General features: G+C 42.2%; 1 protein-coding gene and 1 non-coding gene across 11 annotated transcripts in view; one reads left to right on the forward strand and one right to left on the reverse strand.

The window, feature by feature from the left end:
* Tmem144 (transmembrane protein 144) overlaps positions 1 to 19,345 on the reverse strand; it is a 43,444-nt gene that overhangs the window by 8,801 nt on the left and 15,298 nt on the right. For all 10 annotated transcript variants that reach the window (XM_031374139.1, XM_031374140.1, XM_031374143.1 and 7 more), the window contains 8 exons: positions 17,890 to 18,012; positions 15,735 to 15,834; positions 13,931 to 14,011; positions 9,166 to 9,247; positions 6,827 to 6,903; positions 4,588 to 4,706; positions 2,522 to 2,641; positions 1,376 to 1,473 (listed from right to left, as the gene is read on the reverse strand). In XM_031374139.1, the coding sequence (XP_031229999.1) occupies positions 1,376 to 1,473; positions 2,522 to 2,641; positions 4,588 to 4,706; positions 6,827 to 6,903; positions 9,166 to 9,247; positions 13,931 to 14,011; positions 15,735 to 15,834; positions 17,890 to 18,012 (800 nt within the window). The remainder of the gene's footprint in view (positions 1 to 1,375; positions 1,474 to 2,521; positions 2,642 to 4,587; positions 4,707 to 6,826; positions 6,904 to 9,165; positions 9,248 to 13,930; positions 14,012 to 15,734; positions 15,835 to 17,889; positions 18,013 to 19,345) is intronic.
* On the forward strand, positions 16,823 to 16,925 carry LOC116094515. The gene has a single exon (XR_004120162.1). It is a non-coding gene; the product is annotated as a U6 spliceosomal RNA (small nuclear RNA).

Below are 19,345 nucleotides of genomic sequence, written 5' to 3' on the forward strand. Positions count from 1 at the left end.
TTTTTTTTTTGAGACAGGGTTTCTCTGTGTACCCTTGGCCGTCCTGGAATTCATTCCGTAGACCAGGCTGGCCTCGAAATCCACCTGTTTCTGCCTCCCAAGTGCTGGGATTAAAGGCACGCACCACCACTGCCCTGTAAGGTTTAATTTCTTAAGTTTATGCAGGTATGATACTAAAATGACTTAAAGAATGTCTGTAATGATTGTTTAGGGGTCAGGAGAACAACTGGTCAGAAGAGAGGAACACTAGGGTGGAGGCTCAACGGGAAGGGCCCTGATCGGTCTTGCAGAGGACCCAAGCTCTGTTCCCAATGTCTATGTTGCATGGCTCACAACTGCCTGCAACTCCAGCTCCAGGGGGATCTATACTCAGGTACACATGCCCACATACAGGCACACATGCATAAACATAATTAAAAAAATAACGATATGATCTTTAAAGAAAATGCCCATTTATATACTATACTATATATACTATACCCTTTTTGACTCTTGTCATTGCTTCCAGAAACCCCCATTGCTTATTTATATGGTTTTATTTTTATATATAGCTATAGAAAGAGAAGATTGGAGATTGTCTAAAGTGATGATGAGCTGGGGGCCCCGGGAGCTGTGGGACTTTTCTCAGAAGTTCTGTTTTCTGCCAGTTTCTGTGATGCAGGCAGCACTCTTGATGGTGCTTCAACTTCCTCATCTTCAAAGTGGGGATGGCTGTGGCATTACTTTACTTATGTTTGGTCAAAATAAGTATTTTGGGTTTTGTGTTACCTGTGTTTCACATAACTAAGCCTTCCAAACCCAGGGAAGCAGACAGCAGTCCCCAGGATTAGTGCGATCATAATTTCTGAAAACTTCCTTCACCCCGGGACACACAGTGAGTGCTAAGAGGAGTTTGAAGAACTCTCCCTCTCACATTATATTTATACATTGTCACACAAATGAGCCTGAGAGAGTCATGAATAGAAAATTACAATGTAGCCCAGGTTAGGTAAAATGCACAAAGGTTGGGTGTTTGCAAACCTAACAGATTATAAACGTCACAACCAAGCTTTTGTCAACTCGAGAGTGGCAGCTTGTCTATTTTTTTTTTGTGCCCAAAGCAGTCATTTTATTTAGTGAATATTTTTATAATTTTTCCTGAGTGATATATTCTTTTTTTTTAATTTTAGATATTTTCTTTATTTACTTGCGAATTTCTCCATTCCCAGTTTCCCCTCCAAAAAACAACGAAACAAACAAAAACAACAAAAACAAACCCCTGTTGCCTCCCCCTTCCCCATGCCTGCCACCCCGCCCTCTCCCACTTTCTGGCCCTGGCATTCCCCTACACTGGGGCTCAGAAGTGTCAAAACAACCCAGGAAATCGGCCACTTACAGCAGTGATGATCGGGAAGCTGATCACAGCGCTTAGTGAGTGGTTGGCTATGAACCAGCAGCAGGTGGCGATGGCCCACAGCACCCCTGACAGGAAGCCTGGAACACAAAGGAGTATATGCTGGAGGCAGGTGGTCTTCCGCTTAGGACCTCCTACACCTCCAACACCAGGGACTGTGAAATACATGGATTAAAGCATTCCTATAAACAACGCTGCTGGCCGCTCTGGAGTTTTGAGCTATGCTTTGTGGTAGCTTTAGAAGGCGAGCGGAGCGATTCCTCTGCTCCAGGCTGCTGCGAGGAAGGTCATGAGTTATTCCCTTGGTGGATATTAAGGAGGAGCTGAGGTAGGGACTGAAGGGAGAGGGACCTAGAGAGTACCAGATCTGACACTCCCTGCCGAATGAGGTTGGGTCTGGAACTGACAGAATTCCATTCTTTAAGTGAAAACCCTAGCTAAGTAATCCACAGTGCACTAGCCCGACACTCAAAATAATCAGATGCTTTATTTTATGTAAAAATATTTATTTGTGGATATATGCTCCACATTGAATTATTCTGAACTCTTTAACAAGAAACTGCTATCATAACAGTCAATGACTAAAGGATGATGACCCAAAACACACTTTCTATTAATGCTCCAGAAACTTTCTTTCCCTTTTGACCTTTTAGGATAAACTACTTTTCTAAGTGACTTCAGACTCTTATCTGCTGATACTTCTATTACTGTAAATACAGGCACAGGGAGCTGGCTTGTAATACTAACCTTAAACTGGTAGAAAAAAATAAGAAAGACTGATGACTCTATAGAAATCTCTTTAACACAAGAAACATCAACATTAATGTTTTGGCAATTTAGGTTTTATACTAATATAACAGCTTGTATACAAGCTGTTAGTTTTTGTATAGAAACTATACAAGCATAGTTTCATTTATTCTTCCTATTTTATGGCTAATTGAGCCAGGACACCTAAGAGAACTAGAGGTCTCTCTCTCTCTCTCTCTCTCTCTCTCTCTTTCCTAGCCCCCATCTCTGAGACCTTCTCTTTCTTCCCCTTCCCCGCTCTCTAATGATTATTCATGTTCATTTAGTGGAACCGGCACTTACACAGAGTAATAAGATGTTGTAGTTAATACTCTTTCTTACCTGGTAAAACTGCCTCAGGATACAGCTTTGGCCTATTTTTCATGGCTACACAGTAGGCCACAAAGTAGACTGTACTTGTAAGAAAGATGCCGCTGGAGTGTGCAAAAACGTAGTCTAAATCTGCAAATGTGCATGACGAAATGCAAACATCACTTTAGCCACCTCAACCGATAATTTAACTGTTAATTTCTAGACATAAAACAAACTGACCTTAAATTCACAGGACCATTCATTATACCTAATTATTCTAAATCTCCAATGTGCTGCTTGTTTTGAATTTTAATAAACAGATTTAAAATCTAGAAATGTTAAGTAAGTTAACTATAGCGAGAGTCTATCAGGCTACTTTTCCTATAACCCTGGAAATCCCTAAGAAACAGTGAATAGTGTCTAACTATGATGTCAAGTCGCCTTTTAAGAAGGAATAGGCATCCAGCCCTATTTTTACTATGGACCTCAGCAACTGTGGTAAGTCTTGATGTAGATCAGAGGGGAGAATGCAGCTTAAAAACGGGCACTTGAGTGTCACCAGGCTCCAAGGTCTGTTGATCCACTCAGAGATCAGCACTTCTGTTGCAGATGACAGCTGAGCTGGAGGTCATAAAGTGTTGGAAGTTATTCCAAAGACAGCTTTGTCTAGCTGTTTACAACAAACTAGCTGCAAGGTGGGGAGGGGTAATGACACACATGGTGGCCCATCCTGGGGACCCCGATATCACTGACAGCCTGAGCAGATGGCACTGTGCCACCCAGATGGATGCGCAGCAGGAGCTTGGCTAGGAAATCTACCTTGGAGTCAATGTTTCTCTCATTTACAGTTTTGAGAAGGACGAACGGTGTGCTCACGGATGAAGACGTGAACCACATGCCTCTCTTCTTCTAAACCCGAAACAACATTGTAGATCATAGAAATGAAACCCACCCATCTATCCACAGAAGGATATCATCACTTTAAAAGCACAGACCACAGACAGTTGAGTGTATTGTTTATTATTTCCCGGGACCAGGAGGGGCTTTCTTCCTGAATGGTCAATTGTTTTTATCTGTGTTCACTGACTTCTGGGACTGAATTAATTTCCCTCGTGGCCAGGAGAGCCAAATTCATGGCTTATTTCAAGCCAGTGTACAAAGTGTCCTACAAAGATGCCAAACTCACTTTTGGCTCTGTTTTTTTGTTTTTTGTTTTCTCCTTCCTTTAATTAAATTTCCCTTTAGTTATTATCTTTTAAAAAGAAGAAAAACAAATCTAAAAAATAAAAACCTTTTACATAAAAACCTTAAGATAAAGGAAGTCAGTAGAAGGATCTAGTACCGCACATGGAATCAAGTACAGAAAGGAGCCTCAAGATCTTCGGTCAGTTCAAACCACAACAATAACTCAAGTTCTCCCTGTGGGGACTCAACTGGACTTGAGCTTGTGAGTTTCCTGTCTTATCTAGTTAACAAATCCCATTGATTTTCTACATCACATAGCCCAGAAGTTCACTTTCTCCTTCTTGCTTCCCTAAGTATGCTGTGCTTCCATGGAGTTACAAGACCCTTACCAGGTCCTCTCATCTCCCTCTCAGCTTGCCCAGGGTTAGTGCACAGAATGTTCAGTTTGCTTTTGAGATACTGATTTTAGAACTGCAGGCATTATGTGGACCCTTTCAGATGGACCACTTTGTCCTTGAAAAAGAATATCCTCTGACTGAACAGGTTTATACTTTGACATTTACTTGGCTTAAGAAGCTGAAGCTATACTTTAGCTTTTTAAAAGAACAGAATACATCTCCCCAGAGGTCATGATATTAACACTAATGGCTCTTCATAATCTCTGAATTTTACTGAAAAACTGGGAACCCCATGCTGAGATCCCAGCAGTGGAAATGAATCCTGACCATAGTTGATTCCATTTGAAAGTTACAGGTCCCATAAAAACATTCCAATGTCCACTGCTACCTTTATTCCTGGTGCCTTCTAATTCGGCACTTATAAATGAAAAGACAAATGCACAGAGCAGTACTGACTTGATCACAGCTCTTTTTTCTATTAATTGAGTATCAGTAGGAAAGCTCTTCACTCACCATACTGGCTAGCGCCTGCGTATACGCTGTCGTTTCTTCTGCTGTGATCCTTGATGTAAATGATTGGCACAAATGTAGACCCATAGAGTATTCCAGATATTACGGCAAGGCTGCAGCCCCTTAAGAAACAAAAAGAAAACCACTGTGTATCTTGGCCAGAGGAAATGTTTCTGACACACAAATGGAACCACAAGTAAGGCTTTCTTCAATTTTAAGCAGTTTAGCAGGAGCCAGACCTCTGCCTTGGCCTCTGTGAGCCATGAAACCAGAAGTGTAGCCTCAGCCATCTACTGTGTCATGGTGGAAGGACATGACATGCAGAGGGAGTAAGGAGCCATTACTACAAATGGTCACTATGTTTGAGGTGAAAGGATTGCTGCTGAGGGCCATATACCACACAAATAAACTGATGTATGAGGCATTTCCAAGTTCCCCTCAGACATGTGTTCCAGCATCCTCAACGAACCAAAACAGTATATGGACAAATGCTTTTTTGTTTAGAATGGCTGCAGAGACAGAATTGATTATGGTTGTGTCAAGAAGTGTTCATTGACTCTAAGAATCTGAATATTTTGGGTAAAAAAAAAAAACCCTTTATGAGAAGTAATGTTTCATTTCAAACCCTGTCAGCTCCTTGGCCTTGGGCCCTGCATGTACAGAATGGAAATAACACTGGGGATAGGGAGTTGAGGGAGAAGAAGGACTTTATCTTCAGACAAACAAGGACTTAAAAGAGGGAAGCCATTTTAGACAAGACCCCTGTCTTCAAAGCCTGATGCCACAACCCTGTAATCTCAGAGAATGGAGGGTCATATGTTGGAAGCAGTATGGAATACATACCAAGGTTCTGTTGAAAAACAAACAAACAAAAACCAAAACCATAAAATAAATTAAAAACTCCCTTAAGCCTAAGAACAAATTCCTTGTCAATTTCAATAATTTTATTTAAGGATGTTGCCGGACAGTGGTGGCACATGCCTTTAATCCTGGCACTTGGGAGGCAGAGACAGGTGGATTTCTGAGTTCGAGGCCAGCCTGATCTACAGAATGAGTAAGTTCCAGGATAGCCAGGGCTATCCAGAGAAACTCTGTCTTGAAAAAAAACCATAAACAAACAAACAAATAAACAAATAAATAAGGATGTTTAAAGGACAGGAGAATCCAGAACTCTCTGTACATGTTGGCAATACATTCCCTGTACACTGCAGACCTCTGACTTGAAGGAAGACAAGATTCTACGGCTCCAGACACATAGCTATGAAAAGATAATTAGATTTCCCTGGGCCTCTTAAACACTCGGTGAGTGCTTTAAGCTACATCCTTTGAGTTATATCCCAGCCCTAAAAATCTTCCCCTTCACAGATACTCTGTTAATGAAAGACATGCTTTGTGAGAAAACATACAAAAACATTTTTAAAAATATTTTTAGGAAACCAGTTCATCCTGAATGCAAAAACAGCAATATATTTTTCTTTCAAGGCTTGATTAGCTTTTGTCTTTTTGACTAAATTCACTTAATTTAGTCAAACATTTATTCTATGGCTTCTTTCCCATTGTGAAGACAACGTATCTACTGCCTTTAGGTTGGGCTGGACAGCTCAGTGACAGTGTTTGCCTAGCATGCCCAAAACAAAACAAGCAACTACTTCAATGTCTGAAGACGCTATCCCAGCCACAAAGTTCAAACAACCATGACTACAAGAGGAAAGCTGTGTACTATAGCATGTTTAAGATAGTTTTGACTCTCCAGAAAAAAATAAAAAACAAAAAGTAAGTTAAGAAACCAAACCACTAAACCCCCATACACTAAAGTGAGTTGTGCTGCTTTAAGGCATCTCTAAAGTGCTTATGACAGAGACATGGGGTTAGGACATACACAGGGAAACAGTGTTCTATTGTATTTGACAACAGATACCTGGGACCGTAAAACTGTCACATGGGAAGAAAGGGTGGCAGCCCTCTGTTGATCAAATGGAGCACACTATTTAATTAGACTGTGAATACTCACTACACGGTCATTATGCCCCCCCTATAACTTTTGGTACTAAAGTCCTACAAAATATGGTTGCTCTTGTCACTGGCTAGTTGGTCAGATAACAGTATGCCCCCAGGAGGTGGAAGTGCAAGGTTTCACCATCGTTTTCTCTTTGGGATCAGATGAATTCACCACATCCCTCTGGACCCTCTGTTTTAGAAAACAGGAAACACAACAGGAGAGAGAGAAGGTGCCTCGCCTTACACAATGCGGTGGTACGTGGTAGAAAGTCTATCCACCCAGGAGGAATCCACACACGGGTCTTCAGTTCTGTTGATCACCTGTGGAAGTCATAAGAGAGACCTGCATATCAGGACCGTCAGCAGACAATTTCAGTGCCACATAAAGGCTTCCAGGCCTCCTTCCCTCTCAGACAGGCATTAACACAAGCACAAGTCACCTACGCCTCTGTTCTGACTCCACCCCTCTGGCTTTCAACTTAAACATTTTCCACAGATTAATGTGTAGCTATTTGATAAATTTAGATTTCATTGTTCACTAGTGTATTTTAGTAAACTGTAAAGACATTAGACCCAAGAAAAACTCAGACTTCCTACAGTAGAATGCATAAAATCAATAAGCATTTTAATGTCTCTTTTCTCTCAATAACATTATTTTATTATTTTTTGTTTGTTTTACTGAATTAAAATTCTCCCAGCCACGTTTCAAAGTTAGGTTGATACTTTAAGTTGAGGGTAATCTGTGAGACAAACTTGGAGACTATTTAACACTTCTGTGATTGACTGTAATCCTCTGTGCCCTCCTGGCTGACCCTGGACAGAAGACTGAGATCTGAATTCACTGTCCCTGCTGGGTCCTGTCTTCTTGAGTCAGTGCTTGGCCTTGCACAGGCTTCCTCATCCATTCTAATGCTCACATATCTTTAATCTTGGTTGTTTGTACTCCTTGACCTGGCTTAGGAGATCTAGTGGGCCTACTATGTATCTCTCTTCAAGTTTTTTTTTTTTTAAACCCTTATTCCTTTGTTCAAAGCCTGGTTAGCGGCAAGGCCTCATCTAGATCCCTGGATCAGGTAAGAAGGACAAAAGCTTCCTCTCAGGGCCAAATTATCTTTTCTCGAAGCACACAGCCCTTAAAGATGCCCAGCAATCAATATCCCTCTTCTCTCTTTTTAGGTCAATTGAATGAAGGTATCAGTTGATAGAAGAAAAGGGAGGGGCAGAGTTATAGCACAGGGGGGAGGCTGGCAGGGAGACAAAGCCTGTGGCTGTGAGTGTGGGCTCGGGTGCCTAGCAGATGGGGAGGATGGCTGGGACTGAAGGACTGGGACTGGGTTCCTGATAACTCAGATACGCCCTCATGCAAGCTTTGCAATGGGACCCTCGACAGCTGGGCAATGTCATGTCTCTTTAAGGTTGGCCCTGTTTGACACTGATTTCAGACCAATTTATATTCTTCATGGTCAAAACAGTGCTTCCTTGTACATTTTCTGTCACTGCCAGCGAGCAAAACACGATAAAGATAAAATCAGAAATGAAAGAAAAAAATCCAGTCTATTTCTTACTGGACCATGATCTCACTGAGCACCATTAGCTCCCACCACCCACTCCTTCCTTCTATCTTCTCTTCAGCCTCCTCCCAACTCTCCACAGGGCTGAGCAAGCCCCCAAAGGATCCTCAATGGAAAAACTACAATCGTATACCTTATAGAGATCTATTGTCAAAAAAGTCAGCTTCATTGTTGGGAAGGGGCATGCATCACCATGGAAACCTGACCCACTTCTGATAAATATGCTGAACTATTTTTATAGCCGTGAGGGATGGAAAAATACCACCTTCTCTCATGGGTGTCAGAGTTATGTTTTGTCTTTACATTCTGGTAGTATGATAAAAATGGTCCCCATAGGCCCACAGGAAATGGCATTATTAGGTGTGGCCTTGTTGGAATAGATGTGGCTTTGTGGGAGAAAATGTGTCCCTGGGAGCTGACTTTGATGTTTCATAAGCTCAAGCCAGGCCCAGTATTGCTATCTCTTCCTGCTGCCTGCCAATCCAGATGTAGAACTACTGGGTACCTCTCTAGACTGTGTCTGCCTGCTCATCACCGTGCTTCCTGCCATGATAATAATGGTCTAAACTTCGGAACTGTACGCCAGCCCTAATTAAGTGTGTTCTTATATGAGTTGCAGTGATCATGGTGTCTCTTCACAGCAATAGAAACCCTAAGACACATCCCAATTTTTTTTGTTAGATATTTTCTTTATTTACATGTCATATGATTTCTCCTTTCTCACTTTCCCCTCCAAAAAAAATAAACAAACAAACAAAGACAACAAGAACAAACCCTTGTTGCCCCCCCCCCCATGCTTGCCACCCCACCCTCTCCCACTTATTGGCCCTGGCATTCCCCTACACTGGGACACAGAACCTTCACAGGGCCAAGGGCCTCTCCTCCCATTGATGATCAACTTTGCAATCCTCTACTATACAAAGGACCAAAGGAGCTGAAGGGTTTGCAGCCCCTTAGGATGGACACATCCCGATTTTATGTTTCAAATCAAATCATCCCACACAATACTCACAGGCTCTGTCATCAGTGGTGTGGTGTCAGAGCTGACTGGGTTATTTGTAATTTCGCTTTTGATGAACAAAAACGTGAGAGCACTGCAGGAAAATACATTCCAATGAGATTGACTGGGACATGATTCCCAGTTTTCCAGGGAAAACAAAACTTAAATCGAGTCCTGATTACGAAATTACTTCCACACCCACCCTGTGTATGTGTGTGTGTATGTGTGTGTGTGTGTGTGTGTGTGTGTGTGTGTGTGTGTGTGTGCGGGGCTTGTTGTCTCTTCAATGCCCTATTCTCCTTGGTGTCTCTTATCTGGCAGGTAAAGAACAAACACAAGAGACTTCCCCTAGGTTGGCTCTTTGTCCAGATTTCCCAGTTTTAGTCAATGGTGACATCTTTCTTACTGTTGGAGCATAACCTTGACATCACGCCATGTGAAAATGGAAGTGAACACAACCCTGAAGCACCCCTCATCTATCGTAATGGTAACTGCCAAAAATTTAACAACATCCTGTTGGACAGCTGTAAGAGATGGCCGCTTCTACATGACAGTCACATTTGTGATTAAGGACCTTCTTCCTGGAGGAGAAATTAGGAAGGTGATGTCTCCTAACCCATATGTGCCTGTGATCCTAGCACTTGAGAGATCAACAGAGGAGGAGGACCACAGTCCTCCAGACCAAAGTCTGGACTTTGCATTCCAGGGCAACATGAGCTATATAGCAAGATCTTGTCTTTAAGACAAAATGACAGAAAGATTGGATTTTATGAGATTAAATGCAGTACACATTTTGTGTTGTAAAGGAGGAAATTAAAGGTGGCTATGTTTTTCTAATTAGAATTTTGCTTTTGGCCTGTCACCTCACATGGATGGATCAGGAAGTACTGTGGTATTTCAGGAGGGCTGTCCAGCCTGGTCCACAGTTAGACAAAAGGACCACAGCCCTATGAAAGGCAAAGCTAAAAACAATGCTCTTCTTCACCATGCAGAATAATCGCCGAGCTTGGGGAAAAAACAACACTCCAGAGAGAGAAGGTGAAAAGAGACAGAAACAGAATGGATGCTTGGATAATCCACAGCATATCCTTTTATTTTTTAGTAGGAAAGGAAATCTGGAAGTTGAGGAAAGAGGACAGCAAGTTCAAAGCCATTCTGGACTACCTAGTGAGGACTTAGAGAGGCAGGCAGGCAGGCAGGCAGGCAAATAAATCCTCTGTTGATTCAAAGCCCTAGAGTGGTTCCTGTTGTATAAACAGAGTGGTATATGTTATACAGGGAAAATGTAAAGCTAGAAATTGTCTCACCAATCCTTTAAAGACTGGACCATACAGTAGACTGAAATGTTTGTTTTAATTATGAAAAGAAAAGTAGCACCTGAGCTGGAGAGATGTCCAGTGGGCAAAGTGTGTGCTGTGCAAGAATGAGGATCTGAGTTTGAATCCTCAGAACTGATGTGAGAGGAAACACATGCAATGAGAGAGTATGGAGTCCTAACGCTCCTGCACAAGGATGGGACACTAGGACAGGAGAGTGCCTGGGACCTTGCAGGTCAATTGGCCTGGTGTATGCAAAAGCAATGAGGGCCTATATTAAAAAGATGGATGTCTAGGATTAGTAGCTGAGGTTGTCTTCTGACCTCCACACACGTGCCATAACACCTATACAGCCAAATGCATACATAAATATGTGTATGGGAGCATATACAGAGACACAGAGACACAGACACACACACAAGGGACATCACCCCTCACACATACTCAGAGACACACATATAGGTATGCACATACACAAAGACACAGACAGACACGCAGACAGACAGACAGACAGACACACACACACACACACATAGGTATGCACATACACACAGACACAGACAGACATGCAGAGAGAGAGAGAGAGAGAGAGAGAGAGAGAGAGAGAGAGAGAGAGAGAGAGAGAAGCTGTTCTGTAACCAATGAAACTATATTTTCATTGTATTCACACTACCATGAGCTCTAAATTCACTCAACCAATGCCCTTCAAAATGAACCTATTAAAGCCATTAAGTTAAACTAATTAAATAACAGACTGGTGCAGTTCCACCTAGGAGAGCAATAGAGATGGGGCCTGGATGCTTCACAGGAAGAGATCCCTGAATCCTCCTATTGCAGATCCAGCTCTTGACAGAGCTACAAAGTCCCTCCAGTTCATTGCCTAATTTAACATTAAATTGAGACACCAACAAATGCCCCAAGGGGCAACTATGCATGAATATAATAGTACAGGTATTGAGGTTCTAAGTGTCCCTAAAAGGCTATGTCAAATGTTTGGTGACTGGTCTACTTGCTGTGGGGAGGTGGTCAGCCCTTCAGAGATGGAGCTTAATTAGAAGTTCAGTGTTAGGGGAATGTCTTTAAAGGGGCTCGTTGAGGCTCCCTGTCTTTCACTTCTGTTGCCCTCTGATAGAGAGCATTGCTCCTCCACACACTGTGATCCTATTGGGCAACTTCTCCACAGCCTCAACCATGGGGTTGATTTGTTATAGCCTTTTCACTTACGTTGATGATCTAAGTGTTTACTACAGAACAGTGAATGCTGATGGAAACTACCTTATATTTGGAGCCTTAACCATGTGTCTAGGTACACAAAGTTCTCCAAACATTTACTTTTCAACATATACTTTTCAAATTATCGTAAAATATTGGTGCTAGCAGTATCTCCTTTTTTTGTTTGTTTTTGTTTTTGTTGTTGTTGTTATTGTTTTCGAGACACGGGGCATTACTTCCTTTTTAAGGATGCAAAAACCAAGGACTTGGAGAAGAGACCTGGGCGAGGTCATCTGGGTAGAAGTGCCAGAGTATGACTTGATTTGTAATTCTAGGGAAAAGTTTTGTGTTTTTAAAGAAGAAATTTGGAGGCGAAAGTTGCTTAATGTACTGGATGGACCAACATTAAATTATTACCATTAAGTTAAAACTAGACACGCTAAATTAGAATTTTACAATGTGAAGAAATTGTCTTAGAACTACCGAAAGCTAGAATTCCGAGTGAACTGTACAGAACATATAAAACTGCCTCTAACCAAATGTGTCAAGAATTTACAGCTTCTGAATCAGCTTTGCTATCCGTCCCCAATTGTCTAGGGACTGCTCTCTAAGGCAACATTTCAATGACAAAGCGATTGTTCCTGAATGTGGCTGGGGAAAAACACCCGTTGCTGGAGGAAGGAAGATATACTGTTCTTTCCCAGAAGACTGAAAAAGTACTAAAGTCTTTGAGGGTAGTGCTATTCAGTATGTGCAGCACTGACAGCAGCAGATAGAAATGGAACCCAGAGAGAGAAGGTGACTGAATTTAAGGTGACCCAGTTCCTGCGTGAGTTTTATTGGCAAAACTCCACCGTGTAGAGATTCAAAGTCAATTTCAGCCTCACTGATATAGTATACACAAGTAGAGGAGGAGACATGGAAAACTCGGTATTCAAAAGAGAATGTGATAGGTGGGAGACTGGTAACTGGGTTAAGAAGAAGGAATGGGAGAGTGGGGCGGCAGAAGCTGGAATAGGGCTCAGCAAGCAAGGCTCGCCTTACCTGTGGTCAGCCTGTTAAAGTATACACATCCTTTAATTTTGCCTTGTGCACAACTGCCTTGCATAGCATGGTGCTGTCTCCTCGTTGGAACCCCGAGGCATGCATTAACATCCCTTTGCCCAGTTAGCCACCTTGACGAACTACCCAGCACTTAGTCACTTGAAGTCCCCTTGGTCAAACCCACTATGGTGATTTGCAGTGCTGAATTCAGCTAATGAGCGCAAGTCACAAGAGTGGTGAAGCAAATGGGCAGAACCAATGTGCCAACGAGGACGCATTCAGAGCTGCCTTTCAGTGAGAAGGTTAAAAAAATTCTTAGCTTAAAAAAATCAAAAGAGAACACAGAACTGCACTAAAGGTTCTAATACCTGCAGTAAGAACAAAGCTAACTCATAAAGTTATAAGACATAACTATTTCTCCTAGCTTTTTCGTCTTACTGAAACCATAAAAGTATAAAGGTATGGCCTTAGTACTTAGTTAAAGTGGAAAAAGCATGAAGTCATGGTGTTTGCTGCTCCCTGTGTTTTAGAAATCCTCTGAGAGTAGAGCACATCCTCTTGGATGAGCAAGAACTACTGTACTAAATAGAATAAGTGGCCATTCCAGTTGCATAGACAAAACCAGCAGAATATTGACTTGAATAGCAGACTTTGGTAAGCAAAATGATTCAATACATCCAGTTCTTATTCGAGTGCAATGTATTTTGATTTTCTACCTAGTATAGACACTGAAATTGAACTTCAGATCAGTTCTGTGACTTTTCCAAGTTTCTCAGAGCTTTTGAGAACTAAAACTAGGGTTCCTGACCCACCTACCCACCCCTCAATCTGGTATTTCTTGTTCTGGAAATAAGGTCTGTCACTGAAAATTAAGAATCAGGAAACATAAATTTTATGAAATGTAGATTTAAAGAAAATGTAAGGATATTAAAAGCTTTAGAAAGTGGGGCTGGAGAGATAGCTCAGTGGTTAAGAGCACTGGCTGCTCTTGATGAGGGTTTGTTTGATTCTAAGCATCCACATGGCAGCCCACAACCATCTGTCACTCGAGTTTCAGGGAATTGGATGCTCTTCTCTGATAGGCACACACGTGGTGTACATACATGCAGGCAGGCCATTCATACACATAAAATAAAGATAAAACAAGTCTTTAAAAAAACACTCTGAATGCCCGAAAAAACTAGTGACTAGAAACATCTGCAGACCTTAAGACTGACAGCCCAGCTCCAAAGTAATTCAGCATTGGCTTGGATACTTCTTCTGCATCCATCCCAAACCAGCCAAACCTGGAAATCCAGAAGAATATCTAATTAGATACTGCTAAAATGTTCTACAGTAATGTTTAAGACTAGGACGAGGGACGAGGGGGCTGGACTCTTGACTTTAAATCTTGGTTCTCTCATGTTCTGTCTATCTTTAGATGAGTTACTTTTCTACACTGTGCCTTTAATTTCCATGGTAAAGTGGAGAAAATGAGGAATGTGGTGCATTTTTGCAATCCCCAGAGGTAAGGCAAGAAGAACTCGAGTCCAGGCTGGCTGGGCTACAGTACTTGGGAGGTAGAAGCAGGTGGATCTCTGTGAGTTTGAGGCCATCCTGGTCATATATTAATTTCCAGGCCAGCTAGGGTTACATAGTGAGATCCTATTCCAAAAATGAAACAAAACAACAGAAACCAATAAACCAAACCCAAACCCAACCCAACCCAATCCAAACCAAAATACTACCATGGGAGAACACACACACATATATCCCAATACTGGGGATCAGACTCATGACTCTGCACATGCTAGACAATACTCGAACACTAAGCTACATCTCAAGCCCTTCTATAACCTTTGAGGTATTGAAATGACTTCTTGGCTAAAAATTCCTACTCTTTGACATTAGTTTACAATCTTTTCTTTTCATCATGGTTTGACTTTGCCGCAATCATTAGCACTCTTCATGGAGAGCCACCCAAGGGTAAGAGAGTGAGCATTGTATTGAAACAAACAAAACTCCAGGACATTGGAAAGGAAAGGATGGGAAGAGATGTAGATGCTATAAGCTAGCAGACTGATTTGCCTTGTTCTTTAGGGAGGTTACAATGCTTTTGAGTAGACGGGAAGCCTTAAAGTAAGGCAAGAGTAACGTTCTCTCATCTCATTCCCCCAAGCGTGGCCTGAAGCATACTGACCATGGGCATCACACACTGTTCATGGAACTTCATGCGTTCCCATCCCTGCCCTGTGTGGAATGGGGGAGCATCTGCAAATGTAGCTAGTATCACTGGGGCACAGAAGGCCCAAATTTGTGATTTTAATTAGCTTAAGTTTCCACACAATGGCTACCCGTGGCTTGTGGCTAACCTTTTGGACAACACAACTTCTAGCTAGCCTTGAAGAAGCTCCTTAAAGAGCCAGAGTGTTTTAGGTGTGGCTAGCTGTATCCCCTTCTCTCTGCCATTCTATGTAAAAGCAGCCATAGACAATGACACTTACCTTTTGTTTTCTGAGATGGGGGTTTCTCTGTGTAGCCCTGGCTGTGGTAGGACTCACTTTGTAGACCAGGCTAGCCTGGAATTCAGAGATCCATCTGGCTCTGCCTCCCAAGTGCTGGGATGAAAGATGTGTGCCACCTTGCCCAGCACCTTAAATGTCTTGACATAGCTACATCTCACTAAATCTTTAGAAAATACCAGAGAGATGGAGCCACAGATTGTTGAGCATCTACTTTAGAACAGGTACCTGGTTAGGCAGTAGAAAGAGAGAGCAGACATCAGCTGCCTTTCTCCCCACTTGCCTCCCAGTTACAGCTTTTTACTTCTTGATTTCCTTTACTATATCCTCATAATATATCTAGATCACTTATAAAGAGCTTCAGACAGATAGTAGACAGGGCTCACGTATATGTGCCAGCCATATCTGAGACTAAGAATCATGCTATGTCTCCCACTAGGGCTACACCCCAGGTTACATTCAATACAGGGTACAGGACTCTCAGCTGAGATAGTTTGAATTGTGTTACCTTGAGCTTGCCCAGCCAGTTAAGGTGTTAAATGATCCCCAGATTAAGATTCCAAGACCTAAACCGATGGTTTTGATAATTGGAACGACAGCCATGTTCCCTGTAGATACAACATGCAGGATAAATGGATCACTCCCCATACAACAAACGCATTTTTAAGTTGTTACTATTTTTTTTTTTCTGAATTTAACTTCTGCCTCAACACAACTCTAGACACTCACTGGCTTTCCTTCCAGATTCTCACAACCATTGACTTTGTTCTTGAGGGTCACTGGGGCCAAATCCCTGATGGTGTTGAATGTTGTCATTAGCATAGTTGTTATGGAGACAAGGTCTTGCTGTGTGGCACGGGCTGGCCTCCCATTTTAGGACTCAAGAAATCTTACCTCACCATTCCCAGTAGAGCTGGGACAAACGGATGCTCCACCCTACCCAGCTTTCTGTAAAACACTTCCTACCCTCTCTGCAACCCTACTCAGTCCTGCAGTTTCCTCTCCCAGGTTTCCTCTTTAGGTTTGTGAGTCGCCTCTGTCTCCTGATTTGAGTCGTTGATCAGAGGTCCATGTACCCTGTTAACATAGCGCCAGTCTAGACCGTCTTGAGTCTCAGTGTTCTGCTCTGAACTGCTGATGCAGTCTGCAGCTAGTGTCGTCACCTGTGGCAGTGCTCGAGCTTTAGACTCAGAGGGCACCATGCTCCACTTATTTTCCCATCTGGAAAAGTTCTGGTTTCAAGGTGTTAGTCTCCCTTCTAATCATCCTCCACCCCCACCCCCCATCAAAGTCCTTACACCACCAGCTCCTCTCTTTCCTCTGTGCGCCTGACTGGCTGGTTATTATAACCCACAATGTGCTTACATTTCTCAAGTCTGGCTCCCTACATATCCACCCTGAGCACAGTGGAACCTAATTGTGAGATAAAGATCTGCACAATGGGCCTGGCAGTGGGGGAACCTGTCTTTAATCTCGGATTTTCTTTAAGTGAGAGACCAGTCTGGTCTACATAGTGCTCCAGGTCAGCCAGGGCTACATCGTGATACCTCTAGCTCAAATAAGTAAATAAATAATTTCAAAAATTAAAAAAAATGCTCACTATGGCAGTGTACATATTAAGATTGGAGTGATACAAATAAGGTTAGCATGATCTCTGCACAAAGGGGACAAAGATATTCACGGAGCATTCCACATTTTTCACTAGCCTCAACCAAAAATGAATGAATGAATAAACAAACAAACAAACAAATAAACTAACTAACTAACTAACTCACTAACTGCAGCCTGACAAAGGAGAGCTGCCTTGTCTGCAATTACACCAGGAAGGGGAGGCAGGAGGACTCAGTTCTAGGCTGGCCTGGGCTGCATGGAGAGACTGTTGCCTCCAAAAGCTAAGAGAATGAGGGAACAAACTCTGTTCACTCTCTCCCATTTCCACACAGTAAACAATCACGGAGACACAGGCAAGGTGTGGTAATGTAAATTCTGGTGGAATGGTAAAGTTTTACTGATTTTGATCTCTGATTAATGAATCTCATTAAATCATTTAATCCCCCAAAGACTCAAGTGGGTAAGCAGTACCATTTTAACATTTTAAATTTTATCTGCATCTAGTAATTTTATCTCTTAAAGATTTTCAGTAATTCTCTTTGTTAAAAAAAATAAATAAAAGAGGACTTTCCAGGTTGAATTCATAGAGAGGAGAAGTGTTTCTTAATGGCTACCTGGAGATATAGACTCTACTAGAGTCATTAAGGCATTGATAAAGCAGTGAGGAGATTTTTAATTCTCTGTTTTCTCTTTGCTAAATGTTATTCAATATGATTACATGCTGCTATTTGCCACCTTTTAAGGATAAGCTCACAAATGATATTATCAAAGGGTCGCTCTGTAATAAACATGCTGGAGAAAGGTCAAATATATATAATCGCATTTGAATTATGTGTTTAAAAGATCAAATGTCTTTAATAATTTTCTAGCGGGAACTTAAAACAATTAAAGGGAAAACAAAATTGAGAAATTTCCCTTAAAATGTATGAAAGGGAAATAATACACAGCTCATGTCTGTCATGTGTATCTATTGACTATGAGCCTACTGTGCTTTTTCTTCTGGTTGTGAATACAGCTGCATGACCCATGTATAATATGAATATGCACATTACCTGTTGCCCAAATGCAGCCTCCAAGCATTGCAAAGGGCCAGAATTTAGGGCAGTGTAGTATCAAGTTGACCACCAAGGCGACCAACCAAATGGCAGCACAGAGCACCCACTGAAGGAACATCCCTACAATTAAGACAACATAGCTTTACTTGTCAGAAAGATTTTGAGTATATGCATGTTTAAGAATATCTGCAAGACATTCTTAGAGAGATAGACACAAATCATGACATGTCCCCATAGTATGGCACGTGGTATATTCATTCTTACACCTACTTTATGTCATGGTGGGCCTAATCTCAAACACCCAGGAAACACATGTGATCAAAAATCTGGTAGGAACAGTCTAACTGGACTGTAAAGCTTAGATGCTTGACACTGGAGTCCACAATTGTATTCCTGCTTAACACACTATTCTTTTACTTCATAATCAAACCAAGAAATGTCTATTGAAGAATTTTGGGAGAAGTGAGCCTGTATTTCCACTCTGATGCCAGTCTCACTGCAACTGTCAAAACGTGGCACCGAGAACTTCCTAACAGGGCAGCAGTAACTTAAACCTTGGGATATACTTGGTCATTTGTGGTTCACACAGTTGACATTTAATTCCTGTGATGAGATAGATTTTACAAGCCTGAGACCTGACCATCTAGGCCAGCCCTCCTCTGCTTTTTGTGATAGAAGATGCTACTGGCTATTTACCAGAAGAAGAACATGGCAGTGGCCATTCAAGGCTCCTGTACCATCAAGGTCCCAGGGCCCACAGCACAAGAAGCATTAAGGAAGCTGTAATTCTACACTGCCATTTTTGCTTATAACTTGCAAAACGTTTGTCTATTTCTGTTCATTCTCACAACAGAGTAGAATGGGGAAAAAACATCTGCTAACCCCCAAGACTCGTAACAAAGCAGTATTGGAGTAGAAAGGGAACTTCATGCTACAAGTGAAAAACTAAAACCAAGAAACTGGTAAGGCTTCCTGGGTTGGTGGTGGCTCAGACTAGAGCATTCTACTATGTGAAGAGGCCTTGGGATTGCTTTCCAAAAACAAACACACATGTGGGTGTAGAGGGTTGGTCTGGTGCTGCCTGTAGTCAAATGCTAAATTCTGTACTCCAAAACCTGGTTGCTCCAAGATGTGCAGATCCTCAGCCTATGTTGTGTAAGCCTTGCCACCCAAGGTAATTGATTGGTTAACAGAGATGCCTATAACTATAGCTGGGCAGAAGAGAGGTAGGTGGGGCTAGAGACCCCGGGTGTGGGGTCTCAGGCAGGGAACACAGGCAGAGTGAGGGAGGAAGAAGGAAGTAGTTACAATGGGGTAGGTGGATCCTGAGCACTGGCTATGAGGGCCGGCCTGTTGGAGTGGGAGTGACCCAGGAGGAACATGGCAAGTGATATCTTGGAGTTAGACAGGGAAGTAGACAAAATAACATAGAGGGTTAATATCTACCTAGCTC

This window comes from Mastomys coucha, unplaced genomic scaffold, assembly GCF_008632895.1.
Source record: "Mastomys coucha isolate ucsf_1 unplaced genomic scaffold, UCSF_Mcou_1 pScaffold16, whole genome shotgun sequence".
NCBI classification, from domain to species: domain Eukaryota; kingdom Metazoa; phylum Chordata; class Mammalia; order Rodentia; family Muridae; genus Mastomys; species Mastomys coucha.